This window comes from Bufo bufo, chromosome 4 (genome assembly GCF_905171765.1).
Source record: "Bufo bufo chromosome 4, aBufBuf1.1, whole genome shotgun sequence".
NCBI lineage: Eukaryota > Metazoa > Chordata > Amphibia > Anura > Bufonidae > Bufo > Bufo bufo.
In genome coordinates this window covers 263,257,881-263,285,347 of record NC_053392.1, presented here as the reverse complement: position 1 = coordinate 263,285,347, position 27,467 = coordinate 263,257,881, and the positions used below count along the sequence as shown (strand labels likewise).

At 46.4% G+C, this 27,467-nt stretch overlaps 1 protein-coding gene across 1 annotated transcript in view; it reads right to left on the bottom strand.

The window, feature by feature from the left end:
- The window catches only part of AGPAT5 (1-acylglycerol-3-phosphate O-acyltransferase 5), a 64,181-nt gene extending 37,011 nt beyond the window's left edge, over window positions 1–27,170 (bottom strand). The window contains exons 1-4 of the mRNA XM_040428549.1: window positions 26,693–27,170; window positions 17,999–18,065; window positions 16,361–16,476; window positions 3,943–4,032 (exon numbers count right to left, since the gene is read on the bottom strand). Of these exons, the coding sequence (XP_040284483.1) occupies window positions 3,943–4,032; window positions 16,361–16,476; window positions 17,999–18,065; window positions 26,693–26,911 (492 nt within the window). The 5' untranslated portion in view covers window positions 26,912–27,170. The remainder of the gene's footprint in view (window positions 1–3,942; window positions 4,033–16,360; window positions 16,477–17,998; window positions 18,066–26,692) is intronic.
- Between the last annotated feature and the right edge of the window lie 297 nt (window positions 27,171–27,467).

The following is a 27,467-nucleotide window of genomic DNA, read 5'->3' as shown; positions in this document are numbered from 1 at the left end:
TCTTCAGGTCCGTGGCTCCGGAAAAATATAGAACATGTCCTATTCTTGTCCGCAATTGCAGTTCTGGGTGTATTGCGGATCCGCAATACACTACGGATGTGTGAATAGACCTTTAAAGGATCCATGTCTTCAAACACTTGTAGAACTTTAGATCTGCCATACATATCCAGACGTATTTCTGTAAAAATATGTCCACTGTCAAACATTTTGCATCATTCTCACTATAAATGGCACGTTCTCTGTGCTGTTTAGTTTGGGTTAAACCTACAGTTGCATGTATAGAGTGGATCAATTATGTTCATAAACCACACAGCAAACACATAAGGAACCAATTTTCTTCAAAGACCTGGTTGCGCATACAAGCCCTACAGCACCATAGGAGATCATGATTAAGTTATTCCAAAATAAAACTGTTTTATGGCATATCTTTTAAAATGAAAATATGCAACGAGAACAGAAAGCACATGTTTCTCCGCACCGGGGACTGTAAAAGCTCATAGACAGATAGTTTTAGAAGAGCGTACATTTTAACCGGAGCAGAAGGGATAAGCAACTAACAGAGATTTACGGATGGCTAAAAAAAATTCCAAAGGGAACAAAGGATCTGACATTTTCAAATCCAACCTGGATTTCATAAATGAGACCGCGCAGCTCAAAAACCATCCATGGAAATGTCAGTAGTAAAAGGTTTGCAGAAAGTATCCTTGCAATACGATCGATCACTGGATTTGAAGTCTGGGCTTCCACCACAGTCAATGCCTCTATCTCAAAATTAAAACAAATCAGTGCATATAAAATCATGTGTTCACATTTACAAACAAGGGAACGCATCAATCTTTAAAAACCGACTTCCTTGGAATCGCTACCTGCTGTGTATTATATATTTTATCCTTTTTTCACACGAGCGAGTATTCCGCGCGGATGCGATGCAGGAGGTGAACGCATTGCACCCGCACTGAATAGCGACCCATTCATTTCTATGGGGCTGTGCACACGAGCGGTGATTTTCACGCATCACTTGTGCGTTGCGTGAAAATCGCAGCATGCTCCTCTTTGTGCGTTTTTCACGTAGCGCAGGCCCCATAGAAATGAATGGGGTTGCGTGAAAATCGCAAGCATCCGCAAGCAAGTGCAGATGCGGTGCGATTTTCACGCACGGTTGCTAGGAGACGAATGCATAGTAAAAAAAAAAAAAAAATCGCTGGAGGGGTTAAAAAAAATTTAATTTTTTTTTAAACTCACCTTAGTCCACTTGATAGCGCAGCCGGTATCTCCTTCTGTATTCTCTCTTTAGGACCTGGGTAAAGGACCTTTGATGACGTCACTCCGGTCATCACATGATCTTTTACCATGGTGATGGATCATGTGATGACCGGAATGATGACAAAGGTCCTGTTGCTGCACAGAGATCAGATGAAGCCAGAAGGAGATGCCGAGTACACGATCAAGTGGACTAAGGCGAGTTAAATTTATTTATTTTTATTTTATTTATTTTTTTAACCCCTCCAGCGATTTTTTACTATGCATTCTGTATTCAGAATGCTATTATTTTCCCTTATAACCATGTTATAAGGGAAAATAATACTATCTACAGAACACCGATCCCAAGCCCGAACTTCTGTGAAGAAGTTCGGGTACCAAACATGCATTACAATGTTTTGCACTCGTGCGGAAAAATCGAGGGTGTTCCCGTAACGCACCCGCACATTTTCCCGCAACGCCCGTGTGAAAGAGGCCTTAATGTCAAATTCTACATTGAACCCATTAGGTTGTAAGGTACCCAGACGGTAAATCCATTCAGCCTCTTATTTATTTTTATAACTGGATCCTCCCCTCTCCACTTTATCTAAACTTTCTTCAGACCTACAAACTTCTGACCCTGTGGATTTTTATTATGTACCTTCTTAAAATTCCATAAGGTACATAATAAAAATCCACAGGGTCTAAAGTTTGCAGGTCTGGAGAAAGTTTGGATACAGTGGAGAGGGGAGAATCCAGTTGAATGGATTTACCGTCTGGGTACCTTACAACCTAATGGGTTCAATGTAGAATTTGACATTAAGACCTGCCTTAAAGGATAAAAGATATAATACACAGCAGGTAGCGATTCCAAGGAAGTCGGTTTTTAAAGATTGATGCGTTCCCTTGTTTGCAAATGTGAACGCTGTCTGATAGATATGAGTGTGATTGCATCGGCGGGATCTCAGGCGTAGAGGTTTGCACAGATTTATAGGCAGAACCAGATTGAGATATATGTTGGATAAGGGTTCGTTTTGTATTTTTTGTGTAATTTTAGGATATTGTGTTCCCCAATGAATATTGTATGTTTTAAATAAGAAAGGATCGGCGCTATCCCCCTTTTTTTATTTTAAGCTAATTTTTTAGAGTGTTTAGATAACGCCCATCTGATTATAAAAGGGCGGGTTGTAAATTCAGTATAGAGTTGCCCCCGACGAAGCAAGCGAAAGAGAAACCCGGTTCAGGCAGGTGATAAATTGGAAGTACTCTACATGATTTTATATGCACCGATTTGTTTTAAAGAGGACCTTTCACTAGAATAGAAAATCTAAACTAAGTATACATACATGGAGAGCGGCGCCCGGGGATCTCACTGCACTTACTATTATCCCTGGGCGCCGCTCCGTTCTCCCGCTATGCCATCCGGTATCTTCGGTCACTAAGTTATGGTAGGCGGAGATTTCGGTCACTAAGTTATGGTAATACAATTCAAGTAATTTTTTTATTATTATTATTCTTCATGTTTTCTGCACCATCCATATGCCCGTGAAAAATAAGGAACAGATTATTTCTGACCAGACGTTTTCGGTCACGGTGGACCTTCATCAGTGGTCATGTTATATATATATATATATAACATGACCACTGATGAAGGTCCACCGTGACCGAAACGTCTGGTCAGAAATAATCTGTTGTTCCTCATTTTTCACGGGCATATGGATGGTGCAGAAAACATGAAAAATAATAATAAAAAAATTACTTGAATTGCATAACCTATGGACTGAGTGCCTCAAATTCTTATTATTTGGATACGGCTTAATTAAGCCCTTGATCGGCACCGGTGATACTACTTCTAAAACAGAGTGCGGTTCCCCATTTCTCTATAGACTAAGTTATGGTAGGCGGAGTCTGCCCTTGTTCTGCTGTAGCACTGGCCAATCGCAACGCAGAGCTCACAGCCTGGGAGGTTCTTTTCTCCCAGGCTGCGAGCTCTGCGATTAGCCAGCGCTACAGCAGAACAAGGGCAGACTCCGCCTACCATAATTTAGTGACCGAAGACACCGGAGGGCATAGCGGGAGAACGGAGTGGCGCCCAGGTATAACAGTAATTGCAGGGGGATCCCTGGGCGCTGCTCTCCATGTCTGTATAGTCAGTTTAGATTTTCTATTCTAGTGAAAGGTCCTCTTTAATTTTGAGATAGAGGCATTGACTGTAGTTGAAGCCCGGACTTCAAATCCAGTGATCGATCGTATTGCAAGGATACTTTCTGCAAACCTTTTACTACTGACATTTCCATGGATGGTTTTTGAGCTGCACGGTCTCTTTTTTTATGAAATCCAGGACTAAGTGTGAACCTGAACCTACCTCACCATAGACCTGCTGCGCTTCAAGCAAGATTGCGGTTTGAGACTTTTTTAGATTTTTGTTGAATCAATTCTATTTGTGTAAACTTCAAATCCAACCTGCTGGTTCCTCTTTTGTCCCAATCTGGACAGAATGAAAGGTCTCTTACCAGGACCCTATATTTCTGATAAATCCATTTCTGGCTTTTATGTAGAATAATTTCTGGTAACTGAGAGCCACACTTTATAATAATGACAAAATATAACAGAATCTAACAGAACCCAAGTAAGTAAAAGAATAAAACATTCTGGTCTATCAAAATCTATCAGCGGAAAAGACGATCACCCGTATGAACTTACTGGAGTTTTTGCCTTCATCTGGGCCTTCAGCTTGTTTTTCATCCTCTTCTCATTAAATTTGGCACTTCTCTTGACATAAATTCCACCATGCTGTCAAAAACAGTTAAAGATCACTGCATTAACATTGTCAAATCGAAACATAAACCATGTCCTATTTCATGCAAGCAGAAACATTTTCCACAGATTATTACAGGGAATCAATATAAATATTAAACCAAGGCCTCCATGTCCCTGATCTGTTGCTGCAATTAAGAGAAAAACTGTTTTTAATGCATATGCTAATTAAGTGTTAAGTGCACAGAGGGTGGGCCTGAGGCACTCAGTGCACCTCTAGAGCATTTGTTGATCACTTCCCTTTCAAGTTGATTTACAGGGCCATGTGACCTGACAATTCAGATGTCAGTCAATCAAATTATTTTATGAATGAAAGTTATGTTTTATAGGGCCTTTCTGTGATACCTACTGATGTCTATGAGATTTAATTTTTTTGTTTGCCTGGATACCAAAAGTTTGCTCCCAGAATTAGGCTACTTTCACACTGACGTTTCTGGGTCCGCCTGTGAGATCCGTTTCAAGGCTCTCACAAGCGGCCCAAAACGGATCAGTTCAGCCCCAATGCATTCTGAATGGATGCGGATCCGTTCAGAATGCATCAGTTTGCCTCCGTTCAGCCTCCATTCCGCTCTGGAGGCTGACACCAAAACGCTGCTTGCAGCGTTTTGATGTCCGTCTGACGAAACTGAGCCAAACGGATCAGTTCTGACTTACAATGTAAGTCAATGGAGACGGATAAGTTTTTACTGACACAATATGGTGCAATTGAAAACGGATCCGCCTCCCATTGACTTTCAATGCAAGGCAAAATGCATCTTTTGTTTCTGCTATTTAACTCGGGAGCTTTTTGCCGAGTCTTATCTTTGTGTGTCCCTATCTGGGGTATATTGGGTGGACACCGTGCCTCCGCCCCCCTTTTCCCCTCCCCCCCCCCCCTTTCTTGGGACACCTTGGGTTTATTTTTTGTTCCATTTGCATTAGGAACAAAAAAATATATATATTTTTTTTTTTGTTCATGGTAATGCAAACAGATCCATTCTGAACGGATACAAGCATTTGCATTATAGGTGCGGATCCGTCTGTGCAGATACCAGACGGATCCGCACCTAAACGCAGGTGTGAAAGTAGCCTTAGGGCTTTTTCAGACAAGCATCATTAAGAAAAAAAGAAAGCCCAGGAAAATTTTTCCAGCAACCGTAGGTGAAAAACGGGCTGCTCGCGGATGGCGTCTGTGTGCTGACAGTTTTCTTTCCACAGACCCAATGACTTGTCTAGCATGAAAATTTGACCAAAATAGTGCATGCTGCAATTTTCTCTGTATGGACCAATGGCCTGAGTGAAGACAACTTTACATGTGACTTCTATATGTTAGGGCTGTTTCACACGAGCGGATCCCGTGCGTGTCATCCGCAGCGTGAAGGAGAGCCAAGCCGCGCTTTGGACAGCAGAGACACGGAGTATTAACATGATTGTTTTCCACAGGACAGGAGAAGATAATAGGCAGCACTCACCCAGCAGTAATTCCAACGATCCTTTATTACATCTGGGATACAGGTAACATGCTTGTTAGGGCATACAGTCAATAAACATGCACAGCGGTGACGGCCATTTCGCGCAGGACTGCGCTTCTTCAGGCCGCTGACGTGGGAGCGCATCACCACGTTGCCTTTGAAACTAACCAAGGGGGGAGTTGCCATGATGACACATGACACTCTACCCCCATTCCAGGTGAAATCACTTTAAAAAGACAAAAACGTCTACAGTTAATAGCAAACATAATGCAAACAGTAAGGACATCACAAAAACACACTAAGATCATTACGGTCATTTAGTCCTAGTTCACCTAGGGCATTCGCACGCAGGATCCATTTAGCCTCTTTATGTAATAACAACCTGTGCCTATCCCCTCCTGCAGGAGGGTTGGGGACTACTTCGATGCCAGCAAACTCTAAAGTTTTACAATCCCCATTGTGTGCATGTCCGCCCCTGTATGCCCTAACAAGCATGTTACCTGTATCCCAGATGTAATAAAGGATCGTTGGAATTACTGCTGGGCGAGTGCTGCCTATTATCTTCTCCTGTCCTGTGGAAATGTTTGGCTATCAGCTTTCTATTGGCGTTGCACCACCTGTTTACAGCTTCACTCAATTACGTTGGTATCTCCGCATCTGTGTTGCCCGTGCTGCGGGGATTGATCAGGGGACTCAGGTTGTGCCGCCCAGCCTCTCCGTGATTTGATTAACATGATTGATAATGCTCTGTGCCTCTCTTGTGATCTTTTTACTACAAAATCACAGTGAGATAAAGTTGTCACTTGTAAAGGTGATTGACATCTTCGGTCTCCTCCGTGCCCCGCAAATCCCGCGCCGTCCATTTTAGTATTAGGTGCAGTGAGTGAAGGACGGCAGCAGGCGAGCGTACTTCACTCACTGCGCCTGCGCCCAATACTAAAATAGACGGCGCAGGAGCGGGATTTGAAGGGCACGGAGGAGACCGAGGATGTCAATCACCTTTACAAGGGTGTGCCAAACGATGAGAGGACGTAGCCTCTAGGTGCTGCAGCAACACCCCACTAGCACTTAGAGGCTCATTTGCATATGATAAAAGTCATTATTTAGCGCAAACGGCGTCAGGCAGGGAGATATAAGTCATACAGTTATGTTCTGCTGACATTAGCACATCGCTAATTTCAGCCAGCTACATAAAGGGTTTCTGTCATCAGAAAAATCCTTAAGGTCCCAGGGATATTTGTAATTTTTAATCTTTCCGGTGGGGGCAAAGTCTAGACGGAAACCCGTCTTTTATGATGCCTAATATCCACGGGCTTAACGAGATCTCTTCCCATGCCCGAAAAAATAGAGTCTCCCCCCCCACTGGACAGAAACGGTCATTGCTGATTGTCCATGGACCTTGAAGCAGACTGAGTGTTAAAGAGGAATCTCTTATTCTTTCTATTTTTGTTTTCTTGTCGAAAATTCTGCCTTCTGTCTGTGTTGTAAGGTTTTTTGTTCCTGCAAAAAAACAGTTTTTTTGGAGGTCTAGAAACAGTAAAAACGCTTTTTGTTATCAGAAACCTTTTCTAAAAGGTCATCCAAAACAGGCCCAAAGAGATAATCTCCCTGGCATGGGATAGAGCAAAGTTTATTCTTTGAACCTGTGTCACCTGACCATCCTTTAAGCCAAATAGCTCTTCTCGCAGAATTGGATAGAGCAACTGACCTGGCACTTAACATTAAGGCATCTGCAGAAGCATCGGAAATAAAGTCCACTACTTTAAGGATGGTAGGAAATACTTCTAGTAATTGGTCCCTAGGGGTTTTATCTCGGATATGGGACTCCAGCTCTTGTAGCCATAATTTTACCGACCTGGCAATAGAGGTAGTAGCAATATATGGTTTAAATGCTTGTGTTGAGGCTTCTCATGCTTTTCTAAGGTATACCTCTGCACGTCTGTCCATAGGATCCTTTAAACTACCAAGAACCTCAAAAGGTAAGGCCGCCTTTTTTGACATTTTGGCGATAGGGGCGTCAAGTTTAGGAGGCCTCTCCCTCATCAAAAGGGTATTTTCTTTTTACATTCTTAGGAATAAAGAATTTATCAGCCTTATTCCATTCTCTGAATTAAATATTTTATGCTTTCATTTAGAGGAAAAACTCTTGATCTTTTGTGCCCCAGGTCACCAAACATTATGTCCTGGACAGACTTTGGTTCCCTAGGAACATCCACTTTCATAGTAGCTCTAATAGCTTTCAGTAGGTATTCCATATGCTCAGGGAAAAATAGAGGTCTGCTCATGGCTTCTTCATCTGAAGAGGAGCTTGAATTTTCCAGGATTTCTCCCTGCTCATTTTCACCTGAAGAGTCCGAATCGGATATTATACTAGCGTGACTCTGTTTGCCCGAGGCCGAGGAAGGGATGCATTTCTTAAACAATTTTCATTGAATCCGAAACTTCAGATTTAGCAATATCTTTGATACTTTTATGTAAAGATGGGGATTCCTCTTCTACCACTTTGTTCACACAATGCTGACACAGTAACTTAGACCAAGAAGGGGCGAGCTTTTTCTTGCACACAGCACATTCCCTCCCTTCGGATTTAGTGGTAGATTTCCTGGAGCCCTCTTTGATATTGTACAGCAGGCATCCTCAAACTGCGGCCCTCCAGCTGTTGTAAAACTACAACTCCCACAATGCCCTGCTGTAAACTGATACCTGTAGGCTGTTCGGGCATGCTGGGAGGTGTAGTTTTGCAACAGCTGGAGGGCCACAGTTTGAGGATGCCTGTTGTACAGGGTGGGCCATTTATATGGATACACCTTAAAAAAATGGGAATGGTTGGTGATATTAACTTCCTGTTTGTGGCACATTAGTATATGTGAGGGGGGAAACTTTTCAAGATGGGTGGTGACCATGGCGGCCATTTTGAATCCAACTTTTGTTACCGGTACGTAATGATCATTTATCCCTTCGTCCTATGACAGCACCAGGAGATATCCCAGAGAGTTAAAATTAGGGGGGCCCACAGCCTGAAGGACTTTGCGTCCAAAGGAAAGATTAGACACTTCTGACAGGTTTAATCTATAGTGTCTATAGAAGGTAGAAGCAGAAGACCACGTTGCTGCTCTGCAAATGTCTTGCATAGAAACCTCTGCCTTTTCTGCCCAGGAAGTTGCTACCGCTCTTGTAGAATGGGCCGACCAGCCAGACAGGACAGGTTCCTGCATAGAAAGATATGCCAAAAAAATAGCCTGCCCCATCCAACGGGCTAAAGTACTTTTACTAGCTGATTTCCCCTTATTCTGGCCTGAAAATAAGACAAACAATGAAGAGGTCTTCCTCCAACCTTTTGTAGCCTCTAGGTACCGTAGGACTCATTCTCCAACATCCAAAGAATGGAAATCTGCCTCTTCCTCGTTCCTCGTATTCTCATAGAAGGAAGAATCACTTCCTGACTTCTATGGAACTCCGATACTACTTTGGGTAAAAATGCTGGGTCTGGCCTAAAGACTGACACAATCATCTTGGAAAATCGTATATAGAGGGCTAATGGAAAGAGCCTAAAGCTCACTAATTCTCCTGTTTGATGTAATAGCTACCAAAAAAAAACATTTCAAGGTCAGGAACTTAAATTGGCAGAGAGTCTACAGGACTAAAAGGGAGGTTTAACCAAGGCCCTTAACACCAGGTTAAGATCCCAAGGAGGAGCTTTGAAATTCCTGGCAGGGAGACTCCTAGATATTGATTTACAAAACCTTATAATCCAAGGATGACACGCCAACCTGTAATAGAATAAAACACAGAGCGGCCACCTGGACCTTGATAGTACTTAGTGCTAGGCCCTTCTCCACACCTCTCTGAAGAAAATCCAAGATTTTACTTAACTAAAGAGGGTAGGATGTGCAAGGAGGGACTCCTAGAAACTTAAAAAAAAAGGTATTCCAAGTTCTAGCATAGATTTTAGCAGTGGCGTCTCTAGCTTTCAAATTTCGGGGGGGCACACTGGGGGCCAGGACAAAGGTAGGGGGGGCAGCTATAACAACGATACATTTACACAAGTACGATGCGATACTTTACCCAATACCTAAAACCGCAACAGGGAAGAAAAGTCCTGCTGTCTGTGGTTTAAAAAACAAAACAAAAACAATCACTCACATTTCAACATGTCCTAGTTGCCTGTGGATGACACTTTTATAGGGAGAGGGATCTGTGGATGACACTGCTATGGGGGGGGGGGGGGGTCTGTAGGCGACATACCGTATATAGCATCTTATGCTATATGTGTCATCCACAGATGCCCCTCCCTATCGAACAGTGTCATCCACAGATGCCCCTCCCTATCGAACAGTGTCATCCACAGATGCCCCTCCCTATCACACAGTGTCATCCACAGATGCCCCTCCCTATCACACAGTGTCATCCACAGATGCCCCTCCCTATCACACAGTGTCATCCACAGATGCCCCTCCCTATCACACAGTGTCATCCACAGATGCCCCTCCCTATCACACAGTGTCATCCACAGATGCCCCTCCCTATCACACAGTGTCATCCACAGATGCCCCTCCCTATCACACAGTGTCATCCATAGATGCCCCTCCCTATCACAGTGTCATCCACAGATGCCCCTCCCTATCACACAGTGTCATCCACAGATGCCCCTCCCTATCACACAGTGTCATCCACAGATGCCCCTCCCTATCACACAGTGTCATCCACAGATGCCCCTCCCTATCACACAGTGTCATCCACAGATGCCCCTCCCTATCACACAGTGTCATCCACAGATGCCCCTCCCTATCACACAGTGTCATCCACAGATGCCCCTCCCTATCACACAGTGTCATCCACAGATGCCCCTCCCTATCACACAGTGTCATCCACAGATGCCCCTCCCTATCACACAGTGTCATCCACAGATGCCCCTCCCTATCACACAGTGTCATCCACAGATGCCCCTCCCTATCACACAGTGTCATCCACAGATGCCCCTCCCTATCACACAGTGTCATCCACAGATGCCCCTCCCTATCACACAGTGTCATCCACAGATGCCCCTCCCTATCACACAGTGTCATCCACAGATGCCCCTCCCTATCACACAGTGTCATCCACAGATGCCCCTCCCTATCACACAGTGTCATCCACAGATGCCCCTCCCTATCACACAGTGTCATCCACAGATGCCCCTCCCTATAACAGTGTCATCCACAGATGCCCCTCCCTATAACAGTGTCATCCACAGATGCTCCTCCCCGCCACTCACAGGAGTGTACATTTGACATTTCTAAACTGTAATCCATATCCTGCAGTAACTTTAAATCAGGATTAAGCGGCCGCTCATCTCTACTAGTACCTTAACCTTACACCACTCAGCTAGCTTCGGTAACAGGGCCAGGCTACAGCCTACAGGCACTGCCTGTTAGTTGTTACCGAGCGAGTGCTGATTTCTGCAGGTCAGAGCATACGGATTACAGTTTAGAAGAAATGTACACTCCTGTGAGCGGTCCAGACCAGTGGCGGATCCAGAGCCTGGTCTCGGGAGGGGCACTTCCAGATTATTTTCTGTCCGCCGCCACAGAACAAGGGTGCTTATAGAACAGACTACACAGTGTAGCGGTATACTGCACATTGTGTGGCACAGTGTAGCGGTATACTGTACATTGTGTGGCACAGTGTAGCGGTATACTGTATATTGTGTGGCACAGTGTAGCGGTATACTGTACATTGTGTGGCACAGTGTAGCGGTATACTGTACATTGTGTGGCACAGTGTAGCGGTATACTGTACATTGTGTGGCACAGTGTAGTGGTATATGTGTATAACAAACATATTTCACATGAAAACTTACAATTACTTGGCTTGGCCCTTGGGGATCTCGGACGCCACTTCAACACTTTGGCCGGGGGCTCGGCGGAGCTGATGTTGTGTTTTATCCTAATGAGAAAGATTTCATAATAAAGATTTGGAGAAGGGGCAGAGGGATAGCAGAGCAGGGAGAGGCTGGTGCTGCTACTAGGGGGTCATACCATGGGGGAGTAATAAAGCCCACCATAATGCCCCCCCAGTAGAAATAATTCTCCTTATAATGTGACAATGCAAAAAATACCCCCTTGTAATGCCCCCAGTTGAGCTAATGTCCCCCATAATGTGCCAGTATAAAATACCCCTATATGGTGCCCCCAGTAAATGCCCCCATAGTGCTCCTCTCCCCCCTTCCTCCTAGTGCCCCCCATAATTTACCAGTATAAAATGCCCCATATATCGTGCCCCAGTAGATGCCCTCAGTGTCCACCATAATTTGCAAGTATAAAATACCCCTTCTTAGTGCGCCCCGTAGATGACTCCATAGTACTCCTCTCCCCCCTTCCCCATAGTACCCACCATAATGTGTCCCAGTATAAAATGCTACTGTACAGAGCCCCCCATATAAAATACCCCTTCTTTGTGGCCTCAGTAGATGCCCCTATAGTGCCCCCAATAACATGCCAGTAACAAGAGCCCCCCTAATGTGCCTGTAAAACGATTGTAAAAAACAAAACAAAAAAACACTTTACTTACCTCCATGTCAGCGATGTGATGCAGGCCTCTTCCGGCCTGTGTCCCACGCTGTATGGCTCAGGCGGCGCGATGGCGTCAACGCGCCGCCTGCGCCAGCCTCTGATAGGCTGCCGGCCTAGTGCCTGCAGCCTATCAGAGGAAGGGGAATGGACACGCCTCTCCCTCCCCTGCCCCGCCGCAGCACAGGCAGATGACTATGGAGATGAGCGCAATGGAAGCGCTCATCTCCCTGTGCCCGACTGCGGCTCACTTGGAGGGGCATTTTAGTTGGGGGGGGGGGGGGGGGGCACAGCGTTATGTAGGGGGGCCGTGGCCCCCTCTGGCGACGCCACTGGATATTAGTAGTCACCGGCTTCCTACTTAACAGCATGGTAGCAACCACCGATTCAGAAAGGCCTCTATCTAGTAAAAGGCGCCGTTCAAAAGCCACGCCGTCAAATGGAGCCTTTTCACAGGGGGATGGACAATATGACCCTGAAAAAGTAGATCTGGGATCTCCGGAAGGACCCAAGGATCTGCTACTGACATCACTCTCAGCCAATAGAACCACGCTCGACGTGGCCAGAAGGGAGCAACGAAAGGACGACTGAAAAGAAGACGGGAACCCCTTCTTTTTATCCCCTGCCTTCTCTATTATGTCGTCCAAGGAAGATCCAAACAAATATTTCCCCTCACAAGGGACACCACATAAGCGATTTTTTGAGGCTACATCCCCTGACCAATTCTTGAGCCAAATAGCCCTACGAGCAGAATTAGCCATGGATGAAGCCCTAGCAAACAACCTAACTGCATCCACAGAGGCGTCTGCCCAAAAAAAAAAAAAAATAGGCTGCTTTTCCAATAGCCTCGACCAATTCTAATAATTTATCTCTAGGGGTCTTATCCCGGATCTGCGTCTCCAGCTGTTTTATCCACAATATTTGTGCCCTAGCCGTACAGGTGGAAGCTATATTAGGTTTAAAGGATGCACCTATGGATTCCCATGTTCTCCTTAAAAAAGTGTCAGCCTTTCTGTCCATCGGATCCTTAAGATTTCCCAAATCATCAAAGGGTGGGGATGACCTTCGAGACACTACCTATGGGCACATCAATTTTGGGGGCCCTATCCCATAGAGAACATTCACCTTCTTCAAACGGATATTTTCTTTTAATTACTGATGGGATAAAGCTTCTTTTATCCGGATGTTTCCACTCTCTATTCATCATGGCCCCTACATTCTTGTGGATAAAAAAGGTCTGCAGGCCCCTAAACATGATATCCTGAATCGAGCGAACCTCTTTTGCATTCTCCAGATTCATAGTTGCCCTCACTGCCTTGATTAATTGATCTACCTCCTGAACAGGAAAAAAGGGCCTACCACTGCATTCCTCATCTGAAGAGGATGTAACGGACTCCCTTTCACCGCTTTCAAGTTCGTCCTCTGATCTAGAGAGGTCAGAATTTCCAATTGAAAAAGATGTGTTATCTTTGGCGCTCTTTCGCCTGCGTTCTTTATTTGACATAAGACTTAACTCTTCTCTGATCATTTTCTTCATACATTTGACCATACTAGGGGATTCTTCCGCTATGGTACCCTCAATACACCCTTTACATAGGGGCTTAGTGTATGAAGCATCTAGTTTAGCCTTACAGATACCACATTCCTTATGACGTATCTTAGCGGTAGCTTTTCTGGGTTTCTCAGTTACACCCTGGAAATTTAAACAAACAAAAAATCACGATCTCTAGAGAAAGAAGATAAATGTAGATCACTTACATTTCTTCAGGCCCATACCCATTCCTACCATAGGTGCAGGGGTGACTGGGTCCTGAGGGTTCTCTCCAGAACTCACCATGCTGGAAATATCCCTATAGCCCTCTATCTGGAAGACCCCAGCAAAGATCACAGGGGAGACTGGCTGGATACTGGATTTATCCTTAGAGCTGCACACGAACGGCAGGCAGAAGCTGTGTGCTGCTCTGGACGCTCTGCGCTCCTTCCTTTTCAAACTTGCCGCCTCTTAGCTAAGCTCTGCCCCTTTCCTGCATCTTCACTTCCTTGTTGTTTCTTCTGCCCTGCGCTCGCTGCCCGCGCATGTCCTCGGGATGGCCGATCCTGTTTAGGTACAGAGCGGGGAGGGTAGAGAGGGCTTCCGCACCCGGTATTTCAGCCGTCCGTCTCCCTCCAAGGTGTGTGGAGCGGGGGGGTCACCCGGCGCACACCTTCTCCAGCCAGCCTGCAATGTCAAAAGGGAGAAACTACTCCCCACCGAAAATAACAAACACCTGTAGGTTGTCCTCCTAGGACAGGAAACCACTGAGGAGGAGGGGCGTCTGTGAAGATTTATACCTGTGGGTTTCCTGTCCTGGGAGGTGGATCCCTCTCTCCTGGTGCTGTCATAGGACGAAGGGATAAGTTCCTGTTTCCTGTCCTAAATGGAGGCGATCTCTTAAGGGTGCTGTCATGGGTGTAAGGGAAAAAGGGGGCAGGGATTACCAGGAAGAGGGGCATTGCTTTGTGGGAAAGGTACAGACAAGATTTTGCACCACAATTTTGGCATAAAATTCTGTCTGAAGGTAGGCCAACAAATAACTGGTAGAGTCAGACAAAAGCGTCTATCCCAGCACCACATTTATCATCCAACCTGAGCCCCTGTGATAAATCTGTGCATGTCTAGACAGCCTGTCTAAGCTAAGATAAATGGAACCCTTTACGGATGGAAAAAATATAGGGGACCATGGCCTCAAGTCTCCCCATCTGCAGAACTGTGGTGAGGAGCTATTTTTATGGGGTGACAGTTTAGCATGTGTGCTGCTACTCCACACAAACTCTATACTGCCAATCCATACAAAGATCTTCAGCTGGTAGGATCCTCATGGATTTAACATTTATCACACATGCAATAGAGATAGAAGTTTTTTTCTAGATGGATATCCATTTAAATTCTTCAATAACAAGTTCTGTTTCAAGCCATAATAATAGCTAGTCCCAGAGGTCAAACTAAAGTCCAAGCCAAGATGCGTTTTCACTACACGGAATCAAAAGTGGAAAAGTGACCGAGGTACCAAGATGCAATATTTCCATAGAAGTCCGCTTACAAATGACCTTAATGTGGAATTTACGTGGTTTTGCTGCAGCTTTGGCCATGCAGTAGACCTGCACCACTGCATTAATGAATTTGCATGCGTTCGAGGATACTAATTAGGGATCGACCGATTATCGGTTTTACCGATATTATCGGCCGATATTCAGGATTTTGACAGTTATCGGTATCGGCATCTATTTTGCCGATATATCGATAACGTATGAGGAACACAGAACGCGCTGCTCTCAGCGCTCTACGTGTTCCCTCCGCAGCACAGGGGAGAAGGAAGCAGTGTCTCCCTCCCCCTGTGCTGCTGCCGCCAATGACAGGAGAGAAGACAAGAGGAGGGGAGGGGCTGTGGCCGCTGCGCCACCAATAAGGATGAGTCTTTCATTAATTCATATACAGGAGGCGGGAGCTGGCTGCAGAATCACATAGCCGGCTCCCGACCTCTATGAACGGTAGCTGCGGTCCGCGGTAGTTAACCCCTCAGGTGCCGCGGATCGCAGCTACCGCTCATAGAGGTCAGGAGCCGGCGATGTGATTCTGCAGCCAGCTCCCGCCTCCTGTATATGAATGAGAGACTTATCTTCATTGGTGGCGCAGTGCGCCCCCTCCCCCAAGCCCCCTCAGTATTAATCATTGGTGGCGCAGTGCGCCCCCCACCCCCATCCCAATAGTAAAAACATTGGTGGCAGTGGCCACAGGATCCCCTCTCCCCTGCTCCTCTGATCGGAGCCCCAGCTGTGTAATCCTGGGGCTCCGATCGGTTACCATGGCAGCCAGGACGCTATTGAAGCCCTGGCTGCCATGTTCAGCTCCCTGCTGCTGTGTGCACAAAGCACAGAGCAGCAGGGACAGTGTGAGCTCCTATTCACCCTGATCTATCAGGTTGAATAGGACAAGGGTTCTAGTCCCTAAGGGGGCTAAAAGTTAGTAAAAAAAAAAAAACACACACAAAAATATTAAAGTATAAATGAAAAAGATTTACAAAAAAAAAATACACGTTAACAATAAACATTAATTTTCAGCAGATTTGTGTAGGAAATTTTTTTTTTCTCAAAAATAAAAATACCCAGAATATCGGTATAAATTATCGGCTATCGGCCTGAAAGTTCACAAATTATCGGTATCGGCCCTAAAAAATCAATATCGGTCGATCCCCAATACTAATGATTTCTGACTGAATATTTTCACAGATTCTTTTGGACTATCCTATTAACAATCCTTCAGATTACCTGAGAAAAATACCAGCCATACAGAGGTAGAAATTTCAGACCATCCTTCAGAACATATCGAACGTGGCCCAGTGCATTTTGCTGTACAGCCATCATGTTCGCAATAATCCAATCAACTGCCAAAAGGACACAAATAGAAAAGCTGTATGTTATTACCCGTATCCTGACTCAGTAAGTACACACAGCTCTGGTTCATAGAATTATACTATTATATAATGATCATAAACCTCCCCGAGTGACTGACAATAAGGTTACATTCACTCGACCGTGGTGTAGCCCGTGCTGCAGACCGCAACCACAAAACACAGGCACCAGAAGTGTGAGCTCTGTGCTGCGGTGCGGACCCACTGACTTAAATGGGTCGATGATCCTCAAGATACAGCAAAAGCGAAGACGGAAGCCCACTGAAACACTCAGAAGGCATTCCAAGGGCGTCCAGGTCCGTGCCCCCACACCGCAAAAGATAGGACATGCCTTACCTTTTGCTGTATCTTGCGGATCATGGACCCATTCAAGTCAATCAGTCCGAACTGCAGCATGGAGTTCACACGGCCAGTGCCCGTGTTTTGTGGTCTGCAACGTGGGCACAGCTACACCACCGTCGTGTGAATGTAGCCTAATGGCTAAGGGCAATTTTTTAATTCCTATAGAATTTAGGGTAGGACCAGAAATAGCGGGTGGTCAAGGTACGCCCACAAACCGCTAAACGGTTTCCCATTAGATCCTAAAAACAGATTGTGAATTGTTTGCTTGCTGTTAAAGGGTATGCATTTTCTTCTGGTATCCACACGGCTATAACAATAAGCAGCCTTCACTAAGGGTCTTTCTACATGGGCAGATAAATGGGCCATAACGAGCAACAGCGGGCAATGATTGTGAAGCATCATTCTTTGAATTATCACCCCTGTGTCAAAGGCCCCTAAAATGACTGCAGCCTTTAGCTACATTCACATGTCCATATTACAGCTCCATGTGAGAGATGTACATTGAGCTCCATAACTGGGATCGGATCCTATCAGAGAAATCCGGGGGAACCTGTCTGCCTTATGGCTGTGTAGAGTCACTAGACCTGTGAGCTGACAAACTGCAATCTTTGGGGGAGATTTATCAAGACAGGCACTTTGTGCGCCAGTCTGGATATCCCCTGCACTTCCTGGAGGACGCACCTAACTAATGATGACGAAGTGCAGGCCTCATCATAAATTAGGCGCGTCCACCAGCGGTCCGTGCGCCTAAACAGAAATCTACAACAGCTGAGGGCTGCCGTAGATTTCTGGCATTTGTGCCATAAAACTGGTGTAAATGAAGATAAATTTGTCTTGCATGCTGGCCATGGCCCTTACCACACCCACTTGTGGAAGTGGCATAAGAAGAGGCATTTACAACTTTTTTTTTTTCTCAAAAAGTTGTATTTAAAAAGTTACAAACACACAGCTTGCGACCTTTAAAGCTACTTTTCTGGCACAAGGGAAATGATAACTCTCCCCCTGGCAATGTTGGAAAATAGGATGTCCTTCACAGCCCTGCAGACTATTACTGCTATTATGTCATGTAAATGATGAAATAAGGCCAAGGCTATGTACAAATATGGTACAGAATAGGCATTTATATTACATATTTCTATTTCAATATACCAACCTGTACATTGATGATTGGCTAAGTATAAAATGTTCTCTTTTTTTGGCAACTCTCCATATATCACTACCTGACAAAAGAAATAAAAAAAAAATAATTAAAAAAAAGTGATGTTAGTATATGGAAACCGTATTGTGATAACAGTTCTCAGAATATGAAGGACCAGTATAACATAGGCACAAAGAGGAATTAAATTGCAGTATGTTTCCTAAGACAAGCAGGCGCAAGAAAGATCTCTTGTACAGTAGGTGTTTGTGACATTGTGTTTTCAGCACGACAGCGTCGCGCTGATACTCGGCGACGTGGTGCCGAGATCTCGCACTCACTGGGATAGCGACAGCACATCCCAGCAAGCGCGTCATAGAAGAGGCGGGAGATCCGACTTGGATTCCCGCCAATTCTACACGTGTGCGGCGTTTGTTATGAATCCTGAGGGGGAAGTCCCCGCCGGATTTTAAATAAAAATCCGGCCTGGGTCCCGCCCTCAGGAGCATACCGGGCCCTTAGGTCTGTTATGGGTTGTAAGGAGAGCCCCCCCTACGCCGAAAAAAACGGCGTAGGGGGTCCCCCTACAATCCATACCAGACCCGTATCCAAAGCACGCTACCCGGCCAGCCAGGAAGGGAGTGGGGACGAGCGAGCGCCCCCCCCCCCTCCTGAGCCGTACCAGGCTGCATGCCCTCAACATGGGGGGTTGGGTGCTCTGGGGCAGGGGGCGCACTGCGGCCCCCCCACCTCAGAGCACCCTGTCCCCATGTTGATGAGGACAGGGCCCCTTCCCGACAACCCTGGCCGTTGGTTGTCGGGGTATGCGGGCGGGAGGCTTAACGGAATCTGGGAGCCCCCTTTAATAAGGGGGGCCCCCAGATACCGGCCCCCCACCCTAAGTGAATGAGTATGGGGTACATCGTACCCCTACCCATTCACCTGCAAGAAAAGTGGTAAAAACACAAATAAACCACACAGTGTATTAAAATATTTTATTTTTCTGCTCCGGAGGCCGCCCCCTGTCTTCTTTATTAGCTCTTTTACCAGGGGGGGCTCTTCTTCTTCCGATATCCCGACGGGTCTTCTCCGCTATCCGGGGGGGGTCTTCTCAACTCTCCGGGGTTCTCCTTCTGTCTTCTCCTTCTGTCTTGTTGTCTCCTTCTGTCTTCTGTCTCCGGGGGGGGCTCTTCTTCTTCCGATATCCCGACGGGTCTTCTCCGCTATCCGGGGGGGGTCTTCTCAACTCTCCGGGGTTCTCCTTCTGTCTTCTCCTTCTGTCTTGTTGTCTCCTTCTGTCTTCTGTCTCTGGGGGGGGCTCTTCTTCTTCCGATATCCCGACGGGTCTTCTCCGCTATCCGGGGGGGTCTTCTCAACTCTTCGGGGTTCTCCTTCTGTCTTCTCCTTCTGTTCTTCTTCTGTCTTCTCCTTCCTTCTTGTTGTCTCGGCGCACCCCGGTTCTTCGTCTCGCGAGACTCGGCGCACCCCGATTCTTCTCTCTGTTGTTGACTCGGCGCACCCCGGTTCTCGCGAGACGAAGAATCGGGGTGCGCCGAGTCTCGCGAGACGAAGAACCGGGGTGCGCCGAGTCAACAACAGAGAGAAGAATCGGGGTGCGCCGAGTCTCGCGAGACGAAGAACCGGGGTGCGCCGAGACAACAAGAAGGAAGGAGAAGACAGAAGAAGAACAGAAGGAGAAGACAGAAGGAGAACCCCGAAGAGTTGAGAAGACCCCCCCGGATAGCGGAGAAGACCCGTCGGGATATCGGAAGAAGAAGAGCCCCCCCCGGAGACAGAAGACAGAAGGAGACAACAAGACAGAAGGAGAAGACAGAAGGAGAACCCCGGAGAGTTGAGAAGACCCCCCCCGGATAGCGGAGAAGACCCGTCGGGATATCGGAAGAAGAAGAGCCCCCCCTGGTAAAAGAGCTAATAAAGAAGACAGGGGGCGGCCTCCGGAGCAGAAAAATAAAATATTTTAATACACTGTGTGGTTTATTTGTGTTTTTACCACTTTTCTTGCAGGTGAATGGGTAGGGGTACGATGTACCCCATACTCATTCACTTAGGGTGGGGGGCCGGTATCTGGGGGCCCCCCTTATTAAAGGGGGCTCCCAGATTCCGTTAAGCCTCCCGCCCGCATACCCCGACAACCAACGGCCAGGGTTGTCGGGAAGGGGCCCTGTCCTCATCAACATGGGGACAGGGTGCTCTGAGGTGGGGGGGCCGCAGTGCGCCCCCTGCCCCAGAGCACCCAACCCCCCATGTTGAGGGCATGCAGCCTGGTACGGCTCAGGAGGGGGGGGGGGGCGCTCGCTCGTCCCCACTCCCTTCCTGGCTGGCCGGGTAGCGTGCTTTGGATACGGGTCTGGTATGGATTGTAGGGGGACCCCCTACGCCGTTTTTTTCGGCGTAGGGGGGGCTCTCCTTACAACCCATAACAGACCTAAGGGCCCGGTATGCTCCTGAGGGCGGGACCCAGGCCGGATTTTTATTTAAAATCCGGCGGGGACTTCCCCCTCAGGATTCATAACAAACGCCGCACACGTGTAGAATTGGCGGGAATCCAAGTCGGATCTCCCGCCTCTTCTATGACGCGCTTGCTCTCCATCGCGGCAAGCCAGCTCGGCGCTGGCTCCCGCGATGGGGCTCGTATGTGCTCAATCTCGCCGAGAAATACGGCGAGATTGACACAAAATCGGGTTCACCTACTGCTGACTCCAAGGGAATAAGCAAGCAGTGCCCTGCCTGCTGATAGGAGTTAGGCTACTTTCACACTTGCGGCAGAGTGATCCGGCAAGCAGTGCCTTCGCCAGAACTGCCTGCCGGATCTGGCAAAATGAAAGCTAACTGATGGCATTTGTAAGACTGATCCGGATCCTGATCAGTCTTAAAAATGCCTGACCAGTCAAAAATGCATTGAAATGCCGGATCCGTCTTTCCAGTGTTATCTGGCAAAATGGATAGGGCATTTATTTCTTTCAACTTTTTTTCGGTCTGCACAAGGACGGATCCGGCATTCCGATATTTTGAATGCCGGATCCGGCACCAATACATTCCTATGGGAAAAAATGCCGGAATTCAGGCAAGTCTTCAGGTTTTTTTTGGGCCGGAGACAAAACCGTAGCATGCTGCGGTTTTGTCTTTTGCCTGATCAGTCAAAAAGACTAAACTGAAGACATCCTGAACGGATTGCTCTCTATTCAGAATGCATGGGGATAAAACTGATCAGTTCTTTTCCGACATTGAGCCGTTTTGATGGAACTCAGTGTCGTAAAAAAAAAAAAACGCAAGTGTGAAAGTACCCTTAGTTGTATATTTATAGTTACGGGACCTGGAAATAGCTGGATGAGATCCTTATAAATGCACATAGATGACAAACTGCTTGATGCTTTCACATGATCAGCTTCTTGCAGCAAAAAATAAAAAATCCATTCTCACTTCTCAGGACACATTTCTATTCAGAGAAAAACGGAGGGTTCGGTATCTCTAATAAACATAATACAGTAGGTAGCGCTGTGTCTAAAAATGTTGGAACTGTTAACATTTTTAAGTATTTTTTTCTGCACAGTGAATGCTGTGATGAAAATAAAATCAAAAAGGTTGAATTATCATTTTTTGGTCAATTCATCCACACAAAAAAAAAAAGAAAAAAAAAAAGGATAAAACCTAATCAAAAAGTTGTATGTAACCCAAACTAGAGCTCGTCCCACAAATTATGAGTGGGAGAATATGGTTAACAAATACAATTATTTATTTTTTTTCCAAGTAGTAAAAAATAATAAAAACTGTACTGACCGACATAATAGGGTTGTCAACTAGTTTTAGTGAACACCATATAACGAAACCGAAAAATAAATGGTGGAATTGTGTTTTTCCCCCCATTTTTCAATTTATGATATGGAAACTACATGGTGGCATTATGGCTTTTGGAAGGCATGGAGGAAAAACAGACAAAAATTGTCTGGGTCCCAAAGGGGTCCATGCCCCTACTTCACTGAATGGCTGGCTTTTTTTTTTTTTTTACTTTGTGCCCGCTATATTTTTGCCATCCTATATATAAACTGAACGCAGTTGTTCCAAATGGCGGTTTCAGATGCAGCCCGTTTTGGCGCTCTGATGATGTCACCACTTATTGTACAGCATCAGTGTCATCTTCCTGTCGGCATGCAGAGAGCATGGTCTAAAAAAATCAGGCATATCGCTCACCTACAGACTATGGCGGTATGCACTTCAGCTGGGTACTACTCACTGACTTGCTTCACAAAGAACACTAGGCCATTCAGTGGAGTGGGGCAACAAAGGCCAATGTGTGTTTCAGTGAGGAGATAATTCCTCTTTAAGCCTAGGTTTACACCGACGTGTGTCGCATGACAAGGAAATAGCACATTTCATGTTATGTACTTCTATGGTGTTGCAGTGCGACATACTGCGACAGTTGCAAGTCGGATTTTTTTTTGCGACTATCGCATTGCAACACTACTGAAATATATTACATGAAAAGTCACGTGACTTTCTTGCTGTGTGACACATCGCCAGGGGCGGATTGGCCATAGACCTTACAGGGAAATTTCCCGGTGGGATGATGCCCAGGGTGCCCACGGCTGGCCAGTGGAAGTTTTTGGGGGTGTATTTTGTGATGGACTGTGGTATTTGGCTCTGTTGGGGTGGTTAAATGTGCCACAATAGGGTATTGGTGGCCCTGCCTTCCATCAATTTGGACCCAACTAAAAACAGAACCACTTTTAGTATTTTTTCCAAGGCCACTTTAAGTTCCCAGTCCTCCCCTGCACATCGCTGTGTAGCTGTACCCTTTTATGTCGCACAACATATGTTGCTGTGTGGCCCTAGCCTAAAGGAGTATTCATGCTAGAATATGACCAGCCTCCGATCAGTGGTGTCTAACTCTTTTAGGCCCCTTTCACACGAGCGAGTTTTCCGCATGGGTGCAATGCGTGACGTGAACGCATAGCACCCGCACTGAATCCTGACCCATTCATTTCAATGGGGCTGTATACATGAGCGTTGTTTTTCACGCATCAGTTCTGCGTTGCGTAAAAATCGCAGCATGTTCTATATTCTGCGTTTTTCACGTAGCCCTGGCCCCATAGAAGTGAAAAACGCATTGCATCCTCAAGCAAGTGCGGGTGCGATGCGTTTTTCACTGATGGTTGCTAAGAGATGTTGTTTGTAAACCTTCAGTTTTTTTATCACGCGCGGGAAAAACGCATCAAAACGCATTGCACCCGCGCGGAAAAACTCAACAACTGAACGCAATCGCAGACAAAACTGACTGAACTTGCTTGCAAAATAGTGCGAGTTTCACTGAAAGCACCCTGAGCGCATCCGGCCCCAATCCGCAACGTCAAAAAGACAAAACACACAATCTACTCCGGTTCACCAGGATATTTGATCTGTTTGGTTCTGGTGAAGATACCTACAAGTAGTACCAAGTGTCATGAATTAGCGCTCAGGGTGCATGTGCTCAGAGTAGGGAGGGGGATGCATCGTTGTCAGACACCACTGTCAGTGCCTTATCTCTTCACAAATATAAAGAATCAAACCTGGGGCCTCCATACACGTTATGGTCAGTGGGTTTGGACGACAATAATCTAATGTGTATGGCCAGCTGTAGTATCAAACACTGCAATAGCTGGACAAGGTCACACATGTACACACTCCCAATATAAAATGACGTAAAGGTACTGTACTTCCTGCAGTCAAGGTCACTCCTGCTACACAGCATTACAGACATTTACACACCCAGCAGCACAGGACCGGCCGGCCTTGAATTGTTCTTTACACTAAAAATTCACAGGATAGTCCCATATTCACCGAATACACTCAACACAATGCTGATACCTAGGCTCCCAGACAGGCATGAAAGGCATCTCTAGTAGAACCGGATAAACAGCTTCTAATAATAAACTACTACATTACAGAGGCGTTCCGTTATTCATTCCGTTATAATAGAAGTCTATGGTCTGCATAGAGGATCCGTCCTGAGGACTCCCCTGCAGAACGGAAACGGGACGGATCCGTTTTGCAGCCCATAGATTTCTATTATGACGGAAGGAATAACGGAATGTCTCTAAAGGCATTCAGTCATAGAATTGCGTTATGGTCCGTGGTAACGGAATCCGTAACGCAATTCTGCTTTTACCAACAAACGAATCGCAAACTACTTCCCTGGCACAGTACATTACAATGGACACAAACATTTCCTGGTAATGTACAGTACATTACAGCAGACACTATTACTTCCTGGTAATATTACAGCGGGCAGTATAAAACGTCCTGGTAATATTACAGTGCACACTATAAGGCTACTTTCACACTAGCGGTTTTCTTTTCTGGTATTCAGTTCCATCCTAGGGTCTCAATACCGGAAAATAATCAGTTTTATTCTAATGCATTCTGAATGGAGAGTAATGCGTTCAGGATGTCTTCAGTTCAGTCTTTATGACTGATCAGGACGGAGATAATACTGCAGCATGCTGCGGTATTATCTCCGGCCAAAATTCCAGAACACTTGCCGGAATGCCGGATCTGGCATTAATTTACATTGAAATGTATTAGTGCCGGATCCGGCATTAAAAATACTGCAATGCCGGTGTTCTGCCAGATCTCTATACCGTGAGAAAAGTCTATATCGGAAGTGACGCGGCCGCACAGGAATCAGCTGGAGGAGGGTGTGCGCGGCGCAGCGCACATCCACCGGCTTAGCAAAGAATTATGGCAGCGCCGCGATAGAAGTACTCATCAGTTGCAGTTCAGCTCTACTATGTGGTGAGCTCGGCATCCAGCACTCAGCTCTGCGGTAAGGATGACCTGCAACTGATGATGTGCGCACTAAGGGGTAGGGAGATCTGATGAAACATTTTGCGCTGCAAAATCTCTATACCCCTAAGTGTGCACGCGCGGTGTACGAAGTACTTCTATCGCGGCGCTGCAATAGTTCTTTGCCAAGACGGTGGATGTGCGCTTGCGCAGCGCACACCCTCCTCCAGCTGATTCCTGTGCAGCCGCGTCACTTCCGATATAGACTTTTCGCAAGGTATAGAGATTTGGCAGAACACCGGATCCATCCTTCCGGTGTGCGCATGCGCAGACCTTTAAAAATGTGAAAAGAATAGAAAAGGATCCGTTTGTCCGTATGACATCTGGAGAGACTGATCCGTTCTTGCAATGCATTTCTGAGACCGATCCGCATCCGGATCCGTCTACAAATGCTGTCCGTTTGCATGCAGATTGCCGGATCACTCTGCCACAAGTGTCAAAGTAGCCTTACACTTCCTGGTAATATTACAGCAGGCACTATAACACTTCCTGGTATTACTGTGTCCTCTATAACACTTCCTGGTAACATTGCAGCGTGCTCTATAACTCTTCCGGGTAATATTACAGGGACCACTAGAGCACATGCTGGTGATATTACAGTGTCCTCTATAACTCTTCCTGGCAATAATACAGGGGCCACTAGAGCACATGCTGGTGATATTAGTGTCCTCTATAACTCTTCCTGGTAATAATACAGGGGCCACTAGAGCACATGCTGGTGATATTAGTGTCCTCTATAACTCTTCCTTGTAATATTACAGGGACCACTAGAGCACATGCTGGTGACAGTGTCCTCTATAACTCTTCCTGGCAATAATACATGGGCCACTAGAGCACATGCTGGTGATATTAGTGTCCTCTATAACACTTCCTGGTAATACAGGGGCACTAGAGCACATGCTGGTGATATTAGTGTCATCTATAACTCTTCCTGGTAATAATACAGGGACCACTAGAGCACACGCTGGTGATATTAGTGTCCTCTATAACTCTTCCTGGTAATAATACAGGGGCCACTAGAGCACATGCTGGTGATATTAGTGTCATCTATAACTCTTCCTGGTAATAATACAGGGACCACTAGAGCACACGCTGGTGATATTAGTGTCCTCTATAACTCTTCCTGGTAATAATACAGGGGCACTAGAGCACATGCTGGTGATATTAGTGTCCTCTATAACTCTTCCTGGTAATAATACAGGGGCACTAGAGCACATGCTGGTGATATTAGTGTCCTCTATAACTCTTCCTGGTAATAATACAGGGGCACTAGAACACACGCTGGTGACAGTGTCCTCTATAACTCTTCCTGGTAATAATACAGGGGCCACTAGAGCACATGCTGGTGACAGTGTCCTCTATAACTCTTCCTGGTAATAATACAGGGGCACTAGAGCACATGCTGGTGATATTAGTGTCCTCTATAACACTTCCTGGTAATACAGGGCCACTAGAGCACATGCTGGTGATATTAGTGTCCTCTATAACACTTCCTGGTAATAATACAGGGGCACTAGAGCACATGCTGGTGATATTAGTGTCCTCTATAACTCTTCCTGGTAATAATACAGGGGCCACTAGAGCACACGCTGGTGATATTAGTGTCCTCTATAACTCTTCCTGGTAATAATACAGGGGCACTAGAGCACATGCTGGTGATATTAGTGTCCTCTATAACACTTCCTGGTAATACAGGGCCACTAGAGCACATGCTGGTGATATTAGTGTCCTCTATAACTCTTCCTGGTAATAATACAAGGGCACTAGAGCACATGCTGGTGATGCCCAGCTTCCATACACTTTAGTTGAAGTTCCTGGATCCCCTGGCACCCCAGTCTCCCCCACCACCCCTGCCCACCCATGTGACCTGACCTGCACCCCGGTGTAGTGCTGGAAGAAGAAGAGCACCATGCTCTGGTAGACGTTGTAGAGCCGGTCGTCCACCCGCTGGAATAAGTTTTCGGGCAGCACAGCGCTCAGGGCCCTCCAGCAGCTCCATGCCAGCAGGTAAGTGGGTGCAGTGCCCAGCATGACTGCTGCAGGGAGCATGTAGCGCAGGGAGTAGGTGTGCAGCACGGCGGAGAGCAGCATGGTGTCGGCTCCACCTCGCCCCAGGTTACACACTTATGCCCTCCACTGCATCTACTGACACCCGGCAGCACGTGAGGGGGAGGGGCTGGGGTGGAGACCCCGTGCTGCCGGCTGACAGCTGACTAAACAGAGCCGCTGCACTGCCCACTCAGACGGAGGCATGGTGTGCACGTGTCTCAACTCCTCTACTGGCAGACCGGGTGGAAGGACCGGGTCACCAGCCTGAAAGCACCCTCTGTGGTCTCTGCAAGAACTAGGGGGAGCGTCAGAGGGCAGGAGTCAGAGCGCCGCTGCGTCACACGTAACGGGACGCGGGCGCCATCTTTATTACTGGCAGGCACTCTATTACAAGGAGATAAGCGAAGTTCCGAGCGAGGAAGGAAGTAGAATACACCCCACATTATATATATATTAGTGTGTGTGTTCATATATGTATTTGGAGAGGGGGGGGGAAAGTACTTGGCCATGGCACCAGCCTAGGTCAGTGTTTTTCCCCAGCAAAGGATGAATTCTTAGGTTACACTTTTCTACTTTCATTGACATGATTTTGCTAGTA